Source organism: Mauremys mutica, chromosome 23, assembly GCF_020497125.1.
Source record: "Mauremys mutica isolate MM-2020 ecotype Southern chromosome 23, ASM2049712v1, whole genome shotgun sequence".
Classification (NCBI taxonomy): Eukaryota; Metazoa; Chordata; order Testudines; family Geoemydidae; genus Mauremys; species Mauremys mutica.
In genome coordinates, this window is record NC_059094.1 from 17,880,052 (window position 1) to 17,899,021 (window position 18,970).

The window sequence follows — 18,970 nt, forward strand, 5'->3', positions numbered from 1 at the left end:
CCTGCCAGTTCCCGGCACTTGCCTGCTCATCTTGACTTTGCCACAGAACTCCTTCAGCTTGTCTGCATTCTGTTCCCGAGGAGCATGCAGCATCCTCGCAGTTCAGCTTGAGAAGTTCCTTGCGAGGGAGGGGAGGGAGAGAGGAGATGTAAGGGCAGACCCTGCCTGGCTTGCAGACACCTCCAGGTGCATGTAGAGAAAGATGCTCCCCTCTTCTTTATAAAGGAGCCTCGTTCCTTGCTGGGGCTTCCCCCTCCCCTGCCGCTGCAGGCAGAATTCACCTCCCCATCCCAAGACGAGTCCCACCCCTTCCACACACACACACACAACCATGCCCGGCTGCAAGGCAGACGGCGAGGGAGCTGCACAGATCTACGCTAATGAATCCTCCAGCCTCTTTATTTACCAGTAAATATTGTCGCGGGTGCACAAATTGCAAGAGGCCTCTGCCTCTCCCCTTTCGCCGGCTGAAGCAGGCCAGGGAGCAGCCCTAGGAGACTCTGGCCGCAAGCAGCCACAGGGGCCCAGAGACGCTGCCATCAAACCAACCCACGGCACGAAAGGCAAAAAGCAGCCAGGGCTTCAGGTCCAGGCTGTTTCCAGGGAACGGCAGAGGGGAGCCCAGGCGGTTGCTTGTCTTAGGACGTCCAAACCCTTTGGCTGATCAGCGCTGGGGAGACATGAGGGTTCGGTCGGTTTGGATGTGGGGACTTGTCCGGGTCCAGCGGTGTAGCCGGGCTCCCTGTCGGGGCGCGTGCTGGCAAGGCCCGGAAGGGAACCCGCCGTGCGCTGCCGCTTTCCTGACCCTGCTGCAAGGAGCATTCGCCTCTCGCCAGCGGCTCTGGACTTCAGTTTGGCTTTTCCAAGTTGGCGTGCGCGGCAACGTGTCGATGGGTTTGGGTCCCCCGCGGTCCCCTCTGCCTGCGCTCCTCGGGCACTGGGGCCGCCTGCTCGCCTGGGGCTGGGGTGACTTTCGGAGCCCCTGACACCCAGACTCTGGGAGATGTGGGGAGGCCAAATACCCCCCATTTGTGACATGCCAAAGCCCCAGTGATCAGGGCTCCGTCGGCGGAAAAGCAGTGGGGAGACAGGGGAATGGGGAGGGGCTGTGGAAAGGACTCAACCCCCCCATCTCAAAGCTGTCCCAGGCCATGCAGGTTGCTCTTAGTATATTGAACACCCCCCCACACACACACACACAATTCGCGAAAAGCCTCGCGCCTGCAAAGTGATTAGAGAGACTCCAAAGCCAAGCTCCTACCTCCCAGCTCTCCCTCCTCCGGGTCCCTTCGGCAGCAGCATCCTCTGGGCTCTGAGCCTGGCTCCTCCGAGCTGCAGAACGTCCCAGACGCAAGAGGAGGCTTTGCAGCCACCCGGAGGCGCGAGGTGGAGTATCGGGGAGGTCAGCGAGTGGGGGACACACGACACCTTGTTCTAGTGACCAGCTGGAAAAGGAGAAAAACAAGGAGCCCCCCCAGGCCTCCCCCCGGCAGAATGCACTTCCTTGGCAGGGCCCTTCACTCCCGTCCCTCAGCACTAATGCCCCGCTCCCCGGCCGGCCACGCAGTGTTTGCCTGCTATTTTTGGCAGCCTCCTCAGAACTCCTCGCAGGCTATTAATAATGAGAGTGAGAAATTCGTTTGGCCTCTGCTATATAAGGAAAGGTAGCAGGCTAGAGGCAGCTAAATATACTGGAGCGCGCGGAGCCGGGGAAAGCGGGAAAGCTTTGGCAGCGAGTGTGGAAAAGAGATTGTTTTGAACAATGGAAAGACGGACTCAGTGCTAGCTAGCGTGGGGCCTTGGCACATGGGAAGGTGACATTGCTCGGGGGCTGCGCAGGCCTGCGCAGGCCCCTGGGCTGCTCACCATGCTGCGGGCACGCCTGTGGCTTGCGAGGGCTTAATGGGAGATTATCCACCTCGCCTGGCTCCCCTTCAGGAACCCAAACAGGGGCTGGATTCCCCCAATAGGCTGCAGAATTGGGCCCCAGCTCTGGGCCCTGTTGGAGATTCTGGCCTTAACTCCTAGTCCCAGACCGTACCCGGTAATTAACACCCGTTTGGTTTCCATAGTGGAGGCTGCTAGCCCAGTAGCCAGGGCAGGCAGCAAAGGCCGATGTGCAGACCCCAGGCAGACCTCCCGGATGAGGGCATTCAAAGCAAACAGCAATGTTTATCCATGTCCTGCCTGCACCCGGATGTACAAGGATTCAGGCCGGTGCTCACGCGCACACACACTGGGTACTTGTGTACACATGCAGTAGGGGAAGCTGGGGCCCTGGGCTTGAAAACTAGGCCCTAAACCAGCTAGAGCTGTGGGGTGGAGGACTGTCTTGGAATTGCAAGCTCACTTTGAGACCTGGGTGTGATCCTGGTCCTGCTTGCAAAGTACAGGACTCTGTAAGGAAACTTGTGATCAGAGTAGCTGGGCTCTCTGCCTCGGGAGCAGCCTGCTTTGTCTCTCTCTGTTTTTGGGTTCCCGAGTATCATCATTCTGAATTCTAAGAAATCTAGTGGGGCGCTGCAGCCTTCCAGCCAGTGTGTGTAGGCTCTCTCTAATTTCTCTGTGTGGAGTTGTGAACATAACAAAAGTCACCTGAAATACCAGATTAAACTACAGCAAACATGCCAGGAAATTAAAAGGCTTTGAAACCTGCTATAGGGTTAATTCAAGGGTCCACGTTAGCCCAGGAGATGGGGAAGGTTTCACAGCCCTGGGTCACCAGCCCCCTTGTGCTATCTCATGGGTCGGCAGCCCCAGCTCAGGTCTTTAAGGAGCATGGGACTCACACAGAATAGGGGAGCCAGGGCTGTATTGATCACTAGCATTATCTGCACCTGCCCAGGCAGCCAGTGAAACGTCCCCAGCAGCAGGATGCCTCCACCCTGCCCCAATGCCCTGCCTGGCCTCCCCCTCTGCATGGCAAAGCATCTGCATGTGAGTCATGTCCCACACTCACAGCCAACCTCATGTCCCCTTAGGACGTGACCTGTACTGCACATCACGACCTCTCAGGACGTCACAGCAACAGAGAGAAGGGTGGAGAGACCTCAGTTCCTCCTGCCCCTAAAGCACAGGTCCCTGGGCTAAAGGAGATGCTGTTTGCAGTACGGGGCCTATGAGACACAGTGGCACAGTCCGATTCCCTCCAGTAGAAGGCCACGGTGCACAGGCACGTGAGCTCCCCTGAACTCCAGTTCATTACAGTCCAGACTCACTCAGAGGGGCCCCGTGGGACGTATCGGCTAGTGGAAAGCTGCCTCTGCAGCTGCTTGAGTCCAGTGTCTCCGCTATGAAGAGTGGGGACCTGGGGGTTCCCTCTGCCAAGGCTGGTGATGAGCTCCCTCTTCCTAAGCCCAGAGTTGCCCCTGGAGGGCAGCTAACGTGCCGTGGGTGGATGGTGGCAGCCAGAGGTGTGACACATCCAGCATGTCTGGGGCAGGGGACGCTGGCAGAGGAGTCCCAGCTTTGGAGCAGCCATGGGAAGGTTTTGGGAAGCACCAGGCAGAGGGGGGGTCAGAGCCACTGCAAGCCAGGGGGCAGCAGCAGGGGCAGGATGCTGCATTGGTTGCACCATAGGCACGCGCCTGGGAGCGGGGACCGAGCTGTGGGGGGTCTCAGCGCCTGTCAGGCTGAGCGGGGAGGGGAGCAGATAACAGACAACTAGGGCTGGAGCTCTAATGAATTATAGTTAAACACCAAGATGCACCTTCCCCACCCCAGCATTTCTCAGGGCCTCTCCCTTCCTGCTGCTCTGCTCAGCAGGAATTTAAGGGGAGCTTCTCCCAGTGCTGGAATCTGCACCCAGGGGAGCCTTGTGCATGTGAGTCCAGCCCCCCCTCAGTGCAAGGCTGGCTGGTGCAGCAGACAGGGCAGGTCATTGAGAGCCGTGCTGCCAGGAGGACATGCAGGGGAAAGCAGCAGAATCTCCCCAAGCGAGGGGTGAATCTGGCGGGTGCTGCTAGGGGCATCCTGGGGCAGCAAAGTCCAAATCTCTCCACTTCAGAGACTTGCTGCAAACGCAGGCTCCTCCCCAGGGTGGCCAGGAAGGGCCACGAGGGGTTGGAGGGAGGCGGGACCCGGCTGGGCCTGCATTCACGGCTGGTTGATGGTTTGGCATTGAAACTAGGAGGGACTCGTAATTCCAGCCCTGGGCTCCACGCTGAACCCGGGGCTGGAACGGAAGGGGAAGGACCAGCCCGCGAAAGCTGCGTCTCTCTGGGCCTCCCGTCCCGTCTATGCAGTGGAGATAACGGCACTTCCTGTCTCCCACCTTTGCGCCCTTCAGCTGTACGCTCTTTGGAGGATGAACTGCCTCTTACTAGGGGCCTCTCTGTGCAGGGGCCCACCTCTCGGTCCGGGCTCGTGCAGCGCCTGGCGCACTGGGGGCCCGTCTCCGCCGGGGACTCTCGTTGCTACCGTAATGCAAACAGCAGCAATCGGCCCGAGCTCTCCTGGAGAAACTGGGCAGGCTCTGCCCCTGAAAGACGGGTTCTCCTTAAATCAAGGCCCTGAGATTCGACAGCAAGCAGCATAAAGCCTGGCCTTTACCCACGCTGAGTGACCACCTGCCCAGTGCAAATGGGCTCAGGGCAGCCGGATCTGCCGAGCAGCTTCAACACCCCCCTACTCAGCACCTCAGCTGGCCTGGCCCCACCCTCGCAGGCTGCTCCCCCCATACCAGGCCAGCATCCCACTCTGCCCCAGCCTGCAGAGCCCTTCCTGAGCACGGCTGTGTCCCACACATCCTGTGGCCCCTGCAGAACAGACACGGCAGCAACAGGCCCCTGGATCTGACGAGCTCCAGAAGCAGCTGGCAGTGCAGGTGTTACCCTGCTTAATGTAACATGCAGGTGGGAGCCGGTGCAGTACAACCGGGCTGGTGTCATTCACAGGTGTTGGCTACAACAATTATTAGAATAATTTCCCCTTCAAAGCCATCTTCTCTTGTTAACGAGCAGGTCGTTAACCTTAATGGTGTCAGTGCGAATTCATTAGCAAGTGCAGCTAAATCACCACCTAGTGCCCAAGGGAATAGCAAGGCAATCCTGGACTGCGGAAACCAGGGTGAGTCTAAAATGCAGCTGGACACCCCCAAACTGGGCAGGGGGGGGTTGGTACATTGAACCTTGCTAACAAGGTGATCGCTGCAGCTCTTCTAGGTACAAAGATTTTTCAATTTTTGTCTAAACTTTCCCTCAGGGAAAGAAAAGTCTTTGGACCTGCTTCACTGCCAGGCCTTTGGCATTCTCCTGGCCTGGCCTCCCGGGAAAACTGGAAGGGGCTGGTGGCAGACCTTACCCTAAACGCCGGGCTCTCAGCACCATGCACGGCCCTAGAAGCAGAGCAAGGGAGCCCAGCAAACATGCTGCAGAGGAGGACACTGGACCGGCCCCCAAGGGACAGGCTCGGGGGTGGTTTTTGTTTTGGTGACAGAACCATGGTGCAACCCCCCAGGGATAGTGTCAGTTTGGGCCTTGTGTAGCTCCTCCCCTTGCCTGGTACATCAGGAGAGGCAGGCTTGGTGCTGCAGGACCATGGCAGGGTCTCTGGAGGACTTAGCTAACGGCAGCCCCTGCACCCCCACGTGAGCTGCAGCTGCCTCTCAAGAGAAGGGAGAGCAGATGCTGAGTTGAAGGTCCCGAGAGGAGCGGGGTTGGGGCCAGTGCAGACCCCTTGTGCAGCGCTGCTGCCTTGGGGCAAAATATAACCTGCAATTTGCAGCTTACCCCCGTACCGAGGGTTCGCACAGGGTGCAGCTCTATCAATGGGGCCACACTGGTGCAATGAACAGTCCAGCAGAGAAGGCGTCAGAGCCTCAGGGTTCATCATTCTTCCTTTGTGTTGAGGTTGCTCGTAGGGACCCCCGTCAGAGATCCATGCTCCGTTGCGCTAGGCCCTGTACAAACACAGAACAGAGTGTCAGTCCCTGCCCCAAAGCACACCACAGGCTAACGATACTCATACCTAGCTCTTTTCATCAGCAGGAGCCACCTGCTGCCTCACTGGACACTTAGTTTAGGGAGAGGCAGCGTGGCCTAATGCACAGAGGACAGGATTGGGATTCATCCAGCAGGCAACCACTGGACCCCACCTGTGATCTCACCGGGTGCAATGCTGATGAATCTCCACTAGGGGCAGTGCTGGCTACAAAGCTTTAGCCCCAGAGCTAAGGGGTGGCTTGTTCCCCACCTAAGGTAAAAAGCCAGGCCCCCAGGTGGGGGTTGCGTAAGAACATGAACTCATAGCCTTGGGGTCACGGCCGTCCGTACGTAGGTGGGGGATCCTGACTAGATGGGCAGGGAGGATCCTGGAGCAGAAAAAGTTGAGACGTGGCCATTTTAGGAAACTGTAACTTAAAAACGATTAAAAAGCAGTAGGGCCATTGGCACATTGTAACAATCTGGCTCTCAGGTGGCCAGATCCTGCCCAATAGCAGCAGGCACAAGGGGCTAAGAGATGGGGATAGCAAAGGGGGCCTGGGGCAGATGGTGCCATTTGGAGCCATTAGACAATCAGAGAAATTTAAGGTTTATTTTATTTTTTTCTGAGCCAACTGGAAATGGAGCGTAAGCCAGCAGAGGGAGGGAAGAGGCTGCCCCCAGCAGCAGGGGCTATGCCCAGGTAGCACAGTGCACGGCCGGGTCAGCTCCTGGAGTGACTGCCAGCAGCAGCAGGTGCCTATACGCCAGTGCACGGTTTATAAATTGTACAGTAACCGGGCTGGCGAGGGGGAAAGAGGTGAATTCCCTCCACTTGTTGAAACAAACCTGCCCCCTAATGTTACACAGGCTCCTTCTGGCAGCTGCAGTGCTAATGTGCAATCTCTATAGCAACTCCTTTAACTGACAGCAGGGCAGCCCCTGTTAATCTCTTTCAAGGACTGCACTAATTAATAAACGTTCCTCAGCTTCATTACGAGGTACAGACAGCCCATGCGCCGGGGCACTTTGCTGAAGCTCGATCCCTGAAGCTTCAGCAATTTTGCTTTCCAGTGAAATCAATAGTCCACATTTGCATCTCCTCCTGCTTCCTTAGAGCAGCCCTCAGCGGATGCACACGAAGCTCTCTCCCTCCACGCCCAGCCTCGGAAATCTTAGTTGTCAGGGCTTTTTTGCCAGGGACTGCGGCAGCCTTTGCACTTAGGGCTGGTTCTGCAGCTAAAGCACATGGCTGGATGTCAGAGATGGATGGGGGGTGTGTGTGTGTTGGGGGGGTGGTCCTGTGTGCCACCAGCATCAACTCCCACCGTATTGCTCACCAGCACAGAGGCTGCCTTTGAGGTAGCTCGGCAGTGTCCTCCAACAGACAAGGCACACAGCAGAGGGCTGAGCAATCATGGACTCAGACCCGTGGGGCTGGGAGGGACCTCGAGAAGTCAGCAAGTCCAGGCCCCTGCACAGGGGCAGCACCAAGTAAACCCAGACCGGCCCTGATACGTGTTTCTCCAACCTGTTCTTAGAACCCTCCAATGACGGGGATTCCACAACCCCCCTGGAAGCCTGTTCCAGAGCCAAACTACCCCTAGAGTTAGAAAGTTTGTCCTAACATCTAACCTAAACCTCCCTGGCTGCAGCTTAAGCCCAATACTTCTTGTCCTACCTCCCATGGACAGGGAGAACGATTAATCACTGTCCTCTTATAACAGCCTTTAAGATGGAGGGGTGACGTGTTTTCTCAAGACCAATCTTTTTCTAAACACTTTCCCCATAGGTCAGGTTTTATAAGCCTTTTATCATGGTCGTTGCTGTCCTCCGAACTCTTTCCAAAGTGTCCACATCCTTCCTAATGAGTGGCACTAGACTTGGACACGCTACTCCAGCTAGGGTCGCACCAGTGCCGAGTAGAGCAGGACCATTACCTCCTATGTCTTACACACAACACTCCCGTTAATACACCCCAGAATCATATTCACTTTTTTTTTTTTTTTGCAGCTGCATCACACTGACGCCTCATACTCGGTTTGTGATCCATTATAACCCACCAGCTCCCTGCCAGCAGTTCTACCACTTAGACGGTTATTCCCCATTTTGCAGTTGTGCATTTGATTTTTCCTTCCCAAGTGAAGCAGTAGCTTGCATTTGTCTTTATTGAATTTCCTCTTCGGTTCTAGCCTGAAAAGCAAGAAGTCGGGTCAAGAGCAGTTAGTGGGGTTGTCTCGCAAGGTAATCGCCATGAAATGGCTGGAAAGTTAGCACGAGGTGGGAGCTGAAGAGATCATTCTCAGCAGCTCTGTCAAGCTCATGAACAGACAATAGCTACTGGCACTAAAGCAGGGGCACCCACCCAAAGCATCTTTGGTGGGTCTCATAAAACCCATGAAGTTTTATATTGCAGACCCTGGGCCATCCCTGGCTAACAGAGAGAACCGTGTCTAGGCAAGATCGACAAGATCCAGCACAGGATGCTCCAGCCAGTCTCGAGCAGCCTCTGAGTTCTAGGTGAAGCATGTTTCAAGCGTCTACACATTTAGACTATTGCATCCAGCTCCTGACAAGTTGCAAATGCAACACTCAGCTGGGCAAGGCAATGGCAGCACCATTATTATTAGTCAATGGTTCCAAAGTGGTTTGCAGACACTGAGGATAGGGAAAAGGGAACAAAAGGATATTTGACGGACTGTAGGCAGCGTATTTTTCAAGTGGAAGAGCCCCACATTTGGGATGCCTGGTTTAGACACCCCATCAACGTATATCTAGAGAGAAACAGGAGCCAGAAGTAAGATAAGCAGCAGCAAAACAACTTCCCCTTTTATTTGCAAGAAATGTGGTTTTAAAAAAAATCATTTCCCAGTCTTGATCCAAGTAACACTGCAATCAAACAAACATGAAATTAAAGGTCAGACAGGTTGGGCCACCCCAGGGTACAGAACAAGGAAAAATTAACAAACTATTTAAAACTGGGTCTCAACATTGCAAGAGATTCTGGCCTCTGACTCAAACATCTTTACTAAACACAAGTGTGTGTCTGAAGTACATTTACACTGGAGTGAGGAAAACAAAATCAAATTCGGCTGATGGTTCATCTAACAGATGTCTCAGCTTTTAACTTCCACACATGGGTAACTTGTAGCCATAGAGTCTCTAACTGTGAACTCATAATGCATAGCCATGCAGAAAACTTCTTATTGCAAGGTCAAACCAGGATCAGGGTACTTAGGCAACAAATGAGCAATGATATTAATAATACCCTGGGGTAGGAGGAAAGGGAGTTACAGGATTTTAAACTAATGCTTTCGTTGTACACACTCCTACATCAGAGGAGGATCATCTCTAACATGGGCTGTTGTCTTTTTCCAAGCAGACAATCTGCCCACAACCTCTTCCACCCTAATGGAGATTTTCACACCAAGGCAGCTAATGCTTCCACCTTCTGCTTGTCAGGGTTTTTCACTGACCACTTGTCCCTTGATTGACATTCGAGTCTCCTAGATTCCAAATTCATTTATGAAAAGCTTCTCACATTTATCAGTGCGCAGTGAGGGCATGTGTATATACTGTACATACTTCTTCGTAACCTCTGTTCGGGCGAAACAATTTAGAGGCACAAAGGGTTAATATCTGAAGTGCAGAACAGGGGTTTTTTGGGGGCTGGCTGAGGGGGTGTTTCATGCAGAGGGGGAATGTTGCACAATAAAAGAATACTAATGGCAAGCAGGAAATTTAACTTTCGGGACTTGTGATCTGCAGTCATAAACCTGCATTTTGAGATGACAAATGACTAAGGACAGGAAGCTCTCCTACCAAAACTGGTTAGCAAGGAGTCTGTCGATGGCCTATCGCCTTCTGCAAAACGCAAGTCGTCTCCATGCCAGGCAGGAAACAACTATTCTATCGACAGCGGTGCAGTCAGCCGACGAAAGCACTTCAGTGTAAGTGGTCAGTTCCCACAGTGAAATGGGAGGAAGAAAAAAAACCAAAACCCTCAGCTAACAAAGGTGCTGTCGAGTAATAGCTGGACAGGTTTTAATGCTTTCCCCTTCCGTAACAGGAAGGCAGAGCGCCAGCGTAAAGGCACAGCATGCATCTCCTGGGAGAGGTCCTGATCTCTGCAGGAAAAGAATCCCTAAAAGCTTCAATGCTGCAAACAGGCTGAGAATTCCTTGCAGGGAGAACCTCCCCAGGACGCAAGGGGAGTGACAAGCTTAAAGTATGTGCCTAAGGGAGGAGAGGATTAAAGGGACACCTACCATCAGTTTAAAAGGGTTTCATGGATGACACCCTGCCCATAGGTTTCAGTGCTACTCACAACAGTAAATTTCAGACCGAAATGTGATTTTTCACTTGACTGTGTCCCTTCAAATGGAGAAGTCTGGTGTTACCTTCGCCCTGCGTGGTGGGGGAAAGGTAGGAGCGCATGTGGGGTTATGGCAACATGTTGGGGGTCCCATCACCTAGGGGGAGACCAGCCAGGCTGAGCCCACCACAGGAGTCTGGAGAGAGGAACAGACGCGCACACATGCTGTGTGCTAGAAGTGCAGCCTGCACTACAGTGCACTATCACGTGAGGTCAAGAACTACGGCTGGCCTAAGTCAATTCGGCAAAATCCTCATGTCTTATTAGCCAAGTAGAAATAAACACAGAATCCGACACTTGTGCCTAAGGAAGACATCTCATTGCACGGAAACATTAAATTAGCAGCAGCCATGACTACATTCAGTGGGGAACACTCCCTCAAATTAAATAGTGTCTTTAATCTTCATCTGGTTCAACACAAGTCAGTAGTGCAGCAATATAAATACAATTTAGGAGTTTAAAGCCTTTTGTCTTTCAGTATCCAAAAAAGGAAGCCAATGAAACAAGTTACCAGTTTAATTAAACACAAAGAAAGGCCATGAACTAAGTACTCACCCTAGAGGGGCAGAGGCATCTGACACCCCAATGAAAAAGATGGAGGTTTGGCTCAAGAAAGCAGCATGCTGAGACAGACATGGCAATGGGGAGGGAGCATCACACACAATCACTCGACTCCACGTTGTCATTGACTGAAAGGGGCATGCAGTTCAGAACCACGCTGCCCAGCGAGGACACACTCCATATGGGGACGTGCCTCTGGGAGCCACCTGCAGGTATTTGGGCAAAGAGGATCTGAATGGTCCCTGTTTCAGTCAGTTAATAAATTTGAAGTGGGCATGTCAGCCGTCAGTCAAAACAGTTCAATGCTAGGAGCACACACAGGGCTACTCAACGACAGCACAACAAAAGGCTACCGAGGTGCCAGCTGGAGGGGGACGTCCAGCTATCGGGGAGTGAAGGTATCCACCCATGTTTGTCTTTGACGTGTGTACGTGTTTGAAGAAAGGACAGTATGGAGGGCAGTACTGATATTCTACAGTGTTGCTGAGCACACATTGAAGGGTTTCAGAATCGACACAGTGTGCCGTGGAGCTGAACGAACTTCTCGGGGCTTTGGAATTAAGCTATTAGTCACAGATACCAGAAAGGCAGGCACTCTCCTTCCCATTAGCAAACGATCCCCTGGGTCTGGTACAAACCCGGAAGGGCTGGCTGCAGGGATGGGGCGCCCCGTTCAGCTGGCTAGCACAGACTCTGGAGCTGGGCTGTTCACTCCAGCTAAGTTTTCGGCATCTGATTAGGTGCCGTTTCATCTCCATTCCCAGTGATAAGACTAACAATTTAAAACAATTACAACCCCCTCATAGCTGTGAACTGATGCAGCCCATTCTGGGTGAGCGCAGTATTTTAATGTCCCCCACCCCACGCGGTTAGCTGGTGTGAAAGGACAAGGTTAATGTTTTAGAAAATGGTCCTTAATCAGTGGAGGGGGGTGGGGCAGAGAGGGGGGAAAGCTTTTTCTGCAGCTGAAGTAGCATGTGAGCTAGGTTTGTTTTTCTTTTTTAAAAAGTCAGTCAGTGTGTCAGTCAGTGTGTCAGCCAGCCAGCCATCACTGCTGGAGGCTGCCGTGGTCTGATGGGAGCCCGAAGCACGGCTCTCACAAGCCCGACCCTGACCCTCCTTCAGGGAGAAGAATCCTCCAGTGGGGAGTAGACTGAAGGTCCATGGGAATTTTGCCTCCATTGCAGTAGGAGGTGGGTGGGTCTGTGCTTTCACAGCTGTGGTAAGTGGTTCTGTCCTGTGGCATTCCAGATGCCAGGTAGTCTGTATTTCACAGGTCCTTTTCCTCCCTTTGATTTCCCTTGAAGTCAGGATTCAAGTACAACCAGTTCTAGTCGAACGAAAAGAAACCCACAAAAACAAAGGTAGTTTCCATGAAATAAGTTAGCAGCTTTGTCCTAACACGATCCAGCTGGTCTCCAAGGGCCCCCCCGGGACAGGGGAATGGAGTCGCCTCCCTTTTCACTCGGTCCCCTAGCTAAAGGCGACTTAGGGCTTGGCTATAAGATCTCTTCCCTTTGGTTCTTCGGTTTGGGCAGCACCTGTCCATTGCGCAGGGAGCCATTCTGACTCCGGAGGAGTCTCCCTTTCTCTCGGTCTGGCCATGTGAAGATGGCTTCGTCGCTGTCCAGTTCAGATTCGGAATGCATCAGGCTGGTGTTAAGGACCTGAGCTTTCTGTCTGCTGCCTTTGAAAGAAGCCAAAGAGAATCCCACATTAGAAACACTTTCAACGTTCTCAGTAACATACACTAGAGCGAACAGGAGAAGGAATCGCAGGCTCACTCGGTGCTGCTATTAGGCACATATCATCCGTCCAGAACTCAGCTGAGTCTCCGGGAGCTATCCCCCAACTCCCTCCAAGAGCCACCGAGCTTGCAGGACAACAAACCACCCCTGAATGTGTTTCAGGCAGCGTGACACAATCAGGGTCACACATTCATGTTGAGATGCTCCAGGACACAACATGCAGAGAAACTGGTGCGGTTGTCAGGTGTTTGGGGCTGTCACACCTTACTGCCTACATTTAGTTCTATTGGGGTTAGAGACTGTAGTAAAAAGTAGGCAGGGGTGTGACAGAATATCACTGCACACACTCACTATTCACCCTTCTCTAGCATCACTGCTTCTCCTCTGGCCTGCAAGGGAAGGAAGGTAAATTAACGGGTTGAATTAAGATTAAATTCACAAGGGCGGAGGAGAGACATGTTTACTGATACTGTCAACAGAGGAAGTAATTTAGATTTCAGCTTTTACTTTTTGGTGAAATGCAAATTTGCTCTGGAAGTGGGAACGTTCCCATGTGTAACTGGGCAAAGAGACACTCTGCTTAGCAGACACTATCTGAAGCATCAAGGAGGGAATTTAGTTACCAGTGAAAAGTGAGAGTTTGAGGTACATTTGCCACAGAGTGATGGTGGCACAAGCAGCCCTTTGTTTGGTGATCAGGCTCTTCGGTGCTAGTTGCCAGATGGTCAGACTTAACGGGGGGGTGGGGGGGGGGGGTGCGTGTTATGGGAGGGGGAAGCCCCCCCTTTCTTCAATGGCATTCAGACTTGGGCTTTCAGGATGCGTTGCTCCCAAAGGAATTATCTGATCAGCACAGGCATGGCAAAGCCCTCCACCGTGTCATTAGGTACGGTTCACTTTGCTGGAACATCGTTAAGTAGGATAATACTAGGATGAGCAATTATTTTCAGCTAGCACACAAAGATTAAGGACTATTTTCCATGCACCGTTAAAACAACCTCTCCCTTTCATACAAACAGTAGGTGAAGAGTCTCATTAGTAAGAATTATTTTAAGAGCTAAAATCTCTCTCACTCTTTGGAGTGTGTGTGTAAGTTCTACACATGCTTTGCAACCTCTTCCTCCTACCCTCAGTCATATTCTCCACCAGCAATGATTTGGTGCAGGTGTTCTACAGATACAAACACACCATTTCTAGATTACCTGCATCCTGCATAACAAATGCAGCCATCTCTGGGGTGGAGGGTGACAACCAGCAGGATGCACCAGGTGATGGGGGGGAGGGAAATACTGGCCCGGGACACAGGGACAAACCCTGTCCTGGTGGAAAAGCCAATGGATTCCGTGTTTACACAGAGCATGCACAACCTGGGTTTTTAAAAAGCTCTTGTTCCCATGGGGGATATCAGTCTTCCTAGCCGGCATGGCAGGCTTTCAAACCTGTGATCCCAAGGCACCTAGAGGTTTAAAAACACTTTGCTTAGGCCCCTTCCCACCCACCCATCCCAGTTCATACTCACACTACAGTTACGAGACCCTCTCTGCACACAGCCCATTGCCTAGCTGTCCTACGGCAGCGACAAGAGGGAACAATTAACTCTCACATAGACTCTTGGGATATTTTTAAATGGACATTTTAGGCTGGGGGGTGGGGGGAATCACAGAGCCTATCGTCAGAAGAACAGACCAGGCTGTGCAGGAGCACGGTGCCCAGTGCCTTTTGAGAAGTCAAACTACTTCCTGCTGTTCGTTGGCCAGTCCAGCCCAGTATGCTGCTCCATTTCTCAGCTGCAACGCATATACGTCAGGGTCTCAGCTCTGGGATCCAGCTGAGAGGTTTAATGAGGGCAATGGGCTTTTATCCTGCTAGAGATGAGTAAACATGTTCAACAAAGGCCCAAGAAATGAGCCCCAAACTCTTTACAGAAATAGCTTTTGGTTATGGTTTTGCCCATCTCTTCACTGCTTGGATCTGGCTGGGTTCAGAACTGGAAGTGCCGCAATACCAGGCGGTTCATGTGCTTTTTCTAATGTGACAGAAGCTGGAAATACCAGGACAGAGACTATTTCCAGCCTCTCTTCTAGACCAAAGAGGGTTCGATGCTTTAACTAAGTGACCAGTCTTCAGATCTGAAGCAAAAGCCCAGACCTTCTTAGCCTCGTCATCATCATTCAATACCATGCTAGATTCACACTGCAATTTTACAGCTGCAGGAGCGGGATTTCCTGGGTCAGAATTCTGCAAGCGTTAAGATCTTCTCTCGTGTTTTACCTGCTTTGAGGTTTGGTTTTAACTCCAGACTCTCCTGATCTGTGGCATCCAAAATCTTGTATTTGCTTTTCCTTTTGGGTTTTCCTTTTCGCCTGGAGGGGGACGGGGAGGAGGAAAAAAGTTAGGCTGAAATTCATATTTAGACAAACCCAGACAGGAAAAGATCTAAACGTAAGAGCTGTGTAACTTGTTTCCAGTTTTCTCCATAGGAGAGGACACTATAGTAAAAAAGTTACCTTGGGCGCACAATTTTATTGTAATCAAAATCTTGCATCCAAATTGAACCTAGAGTTCTAGGACCTTTATGTTTCACCTGTACCCCTCCGCCCTACTCTCCCCTCATTACACCATTGTTCACACTCCATTCTTTCTAAATTGGCAACAAATGACACACTTTTAGATAGGGGAATAACAGAGCCTATGTAAAGTGACCTGCCTAGACTATCCGTTTGCATGACCTCGGTTTCAGGAGGCAGCTACATGTATTAAAGTATTAGAGATGAGGGTTTAAGGTAGGGGTCTCAAACTCACGGCCCACTGGCCACCTGTGGCCAGCGAACCTCCCCAATGGCTCCAGCAGTTTTGGGGCCAGGTCTCTCCCTGGGCCCCACCTGCTGCCCCTGGGCGCTCCCCCGCAGGTGATTTAAAATGGCCTGGGGCCCCAGCAGCACAGCAGAGCTCCATGCGTCTGCGGGCCCCTCCCTGCGGCCCCGGGGTGGGGCGGGGCTGTGCCTCCGCGTGCTGCTCCCACCCCGAGCGCCCCTGCGGCCAATGGGAAGCTGTGGGGGCAGTAGCACGCAGAGGTCCCCCGTCCCGCCCCGCCTTGGAGCCCCAGGTAAGCGCCACACCTGACCCCCTCCCCCCTCGTTCCTCCCAGAGCCTGCAACCCCACCCCTTCTCCTACCCAAACTCCCTCCCAGAGCCCAACCTCTCACCCCTTCTGCACCCAAACTCCCTCCCAGAGCCTGCACCCCAATCCCCTACCCCAGACCTCCTCCCCCAGTCAAGCTCCCTCCCAGAGCCTTAGGCAGGTGGGGGGAGGGGCAGAGTGACATTATTGGCTGGCTGGGAGGATTTGAGGACTGGCACTGGCCCTAAGGTAAACTGAGTTTGAGACCCCTGGTTGAAGGGCTCAGGTTATTACCTCTTACAACAGCAGACCACAGTCCAGGATAAGATTCCAAAGGCAACCACAATGACAAAGGACGCAATGATCACATACAGCACACTCCATTCTGTGACCAAAAAAACCCAAGAGAGACACAACTTAGCATCTCACACAGTTCCTGGCTGGGACTTTCGGTGACCCTCCTGTAGCAGGTCAATCATAACAAAAAGGAGCCTCATCACTTAATAGCATTCAAGAGACCAGCGTCCTATTGCCAGCTCTAGTGCTCACTTCTCTAGGGAGCCTACGATTTCAGAGCTGATTTTCCAGCCCCTCTCTTTGCTCGTGTCTCTGTTGCCCATGCCACTTGCAAGACACTTCTCACACTATGTAAAAAGTTAGTCCTCCATGGCAGGGACGCATCAGTCTGGTTTAACACTGAATTCTGCTTCTGTAGCATAATCACACAAAAGGTTAGCATTAGACTTCCTTTAATGGAGGCAGAAGCATGGGCAGCGAGTCCACTTTGTTGTGTGAGCCAGGGAAAGGACCGGGGTGCTAGCCGTATGCTGAAAACTGACTCAACTCTTCTCATCAGAGTTTATCATCTGAGGGCTCTGGAGATCAGTTTCCCTACCAAATATTCACTGACCCGGAAAAGGACTCTGCTCCTGCTCCCCTTAAAATCAATGAGAGTTTTGCCGTTAACCACACTGGGCCCCAAATCCAGGTAACTGGATGTTAAGAAAAAAACAGCTGAATTAACGCTGGCAAACAACTGCTCTTCAGTACGGCCAAGGGCTTCATGCATCTGTTAACTAGGCAGCACTCCACTCCTTCCACACCGCCCTCTGCAAGAAAGGAGATCACCCCCCACCCCAGATTGCACATACCACAGTTACTCTCGCCCTCCCCCGTCTGCACTTTGATGAAGTTCTCCATCCAGAACGGGTCACAGATGCAGCGCTTGGTGAAGGAGTCGCAGCGCCCATGCTCGGAGCAATTCAGCTGGCATGCTGTGGACAGGAATCGCTGTGAGTGAGGTTAGACTGAGACTTAAGCAACAGACGGCACATGATTTACAACTGGAATAGCACAAAAGGGAAAAAAAATGGCGAATATAACGAAGTTCCTGAGCTGCCCAACCCCATGGGGATCAAACTTGAATCCACTCACCCGATAAGTATTTTTTCCTTTTCTCACCGGCCTGTGAAACCAACCTGATTTCTCATTTCTGGTTTTCATTTCTTAAGAGAACTGAGCTAAATTTCTCTCTAGATCAGACAGCTAGAGCTGCAACCAGATCAGCTGTGTCTGAGCTGCTCCAGACCCACTGAGAAAGTTAAGGATAATTAACCCTCTCCCTAGGTGGCTTTAGTGGAGATGGATGCCAAGCCTGTCTTCTTTTTCAAGCACGTTAAGCCGAGAGCAAAGCTGCCCTGTGGTGCTGCAGTGCTCTCCCATAAACAGGACAAAAGGGAAGTGGCAGGTTCCCAGCACAGCCTACCTGGAGTAGGAATGGGGATACATTTGTGATGATCACCCTCTTGGCCAACACTGGGGACTGAACCTGGCAGCTCCAGATCTAAGAGCACGAGTGTCTACAAACTTCAGCTGAAGAGCCAGGCTCTCAAGCTGAGAGCTGTAATAGACTTGGTGGAGCAGACACAGGGGTGTGTGGGGGCGGGACACAACCCTCGCTGCCCAGTGGGTTTGCACTTTGATTTACTATTGGCGCTAGGCCTAGAATATTTTCTTGGGGGAGAGGTGATAGAGGGGGTAACAACCCATGTCAGGCCCCCGGGTCCCGCAAGCATCTGCAGAGGGAGAGGAACAGATGTTAGCTCCTTCCACCATTTCTCCTACTTACTGACTGTATTAATTTCTAGTGCTCGGAAGATGAGGAAGTTTGACTGCTGTTTCCGGAGTTCACTTTTGAGCGTCCATGCTACATCGTGCCCTTTGAAGATCTGATGGGGTGGTTGGTTCTGCACAAAGAACACCATCTTTGTGCTGCAAATCAAACACGAGAAAACGTTACCAAGAGAATCTGGCCACAATTACATGTCAGCTGGTCATCACTCCTTTCCAGAAAGAGAGAGTAAACAGACATTTAAGCAGCATCTCAGCATGCCATCATTATCCATTCTGATTCCCACTGGAAAGTGAATGTTGCTTAAGTACCCCTCAGGCAGCCCCCTCCATCGCGCCTACCTCTGCTCTGTGTACGGCTGGATCTTTTGTACAGTAATGTCCGAGTCCAGGACGCCCAGCAGAACGCCTATCTGACGGATTAACATACCCTTCTGCCTTTCCGTCAGCTGGCTGACATTAACATCCAGTATCATCTCCACAAGATTGTTTTTCCTTGGATCTAGGAAGAACACAGAACAAGCGCATGCAGATCCTTACGGGCTTCCAAATGACAGCGTGGGTGAAAAATCTTAATTTTCAGGACCTCCCTAGAATGCTTATTTGGGACACAAAGTGCAGCGTCTAATAGTGAGAGGATCATAGAGATGACGTGATCTTTAGACACAATGGCAGGTAGTAAGGCTCTTTGCAGTGGGACTCTCCACATGGAGAATGGACCAACACCTTTAAAGACTATAGGAAAACATAACTGTTTGCCTCCCACAATTTATGACACTTGTACTTTCCCTAGCTGAGTCAAGAGCTCATGCACTAAAACATCAGGAAATTCAGAAGGATGAGCATAGAAGACCAGTGAATTTTCCATCAGATGTCCAGTACGTTACAGAAAGTAATTGAATACAATGCCTCAGCTCACCAATATATATAGGAAGCTGGCTATAGGAGTTTATTTTTAAAAAAGACAACCCATGTAATTCAAATGCGTATATGGCATCAGTACAGTTTGCATTGCTATATCACTTTTCATCTGAACGCCCCTCAAAGCAGTAGCACATTATCTACTCCCGAAAGTTACACTTATTTTATAGATCAACAGACTAGAGACCGAGTT

At 51.9% G+C, this 18,970-nt stretch overlaps 1 protein-coding gene across 1 annotated transcript in view; it reads right to left on the bottom strand.

The window, feature by feature from the left end:
* Positions 1 to 8,775: 8,775 nt before the first annotated feature.
* Positions 8,776 to 18,970, bottom strand: part of KIAA0319L (KIAA0319 like) — a 48,929-nt gene continuing 38,734 nt past the window's right edge. Inside the window, exons 16-21 of the mRNA XM_044997521.1 lie at positions 18,199 to 18,358; positions 17,855 to 17,997; positions 16,878 to 17,000; positions 16,021 to 16,111; positions 14,877 to 14,968; positions 8,776 to 12,544 (exon numbers count right to left, since the gene is read on the bottom strand). Coding sequence (XP_044853456.1) covers positions 12,357 to 12,544; positions 14,877 to 14,968; positions 16,021 to 16,111; positions 16,878 to 17,000; positions 17,855 to 17,997; positions 18,199 to 18,358 — 797 coding nt within the window. The 3' untranslated portion in view covers positions 8,776 to 12,356. The remainder of the gene's footprint in view (positions 12,545 to 14,876; positions 14,969 to 16,020; positions 16,112 to 16,877; positions 17,001 to 17,854; positions 17,998 to 18,198; positions 18,359 to 18,970) is intronic.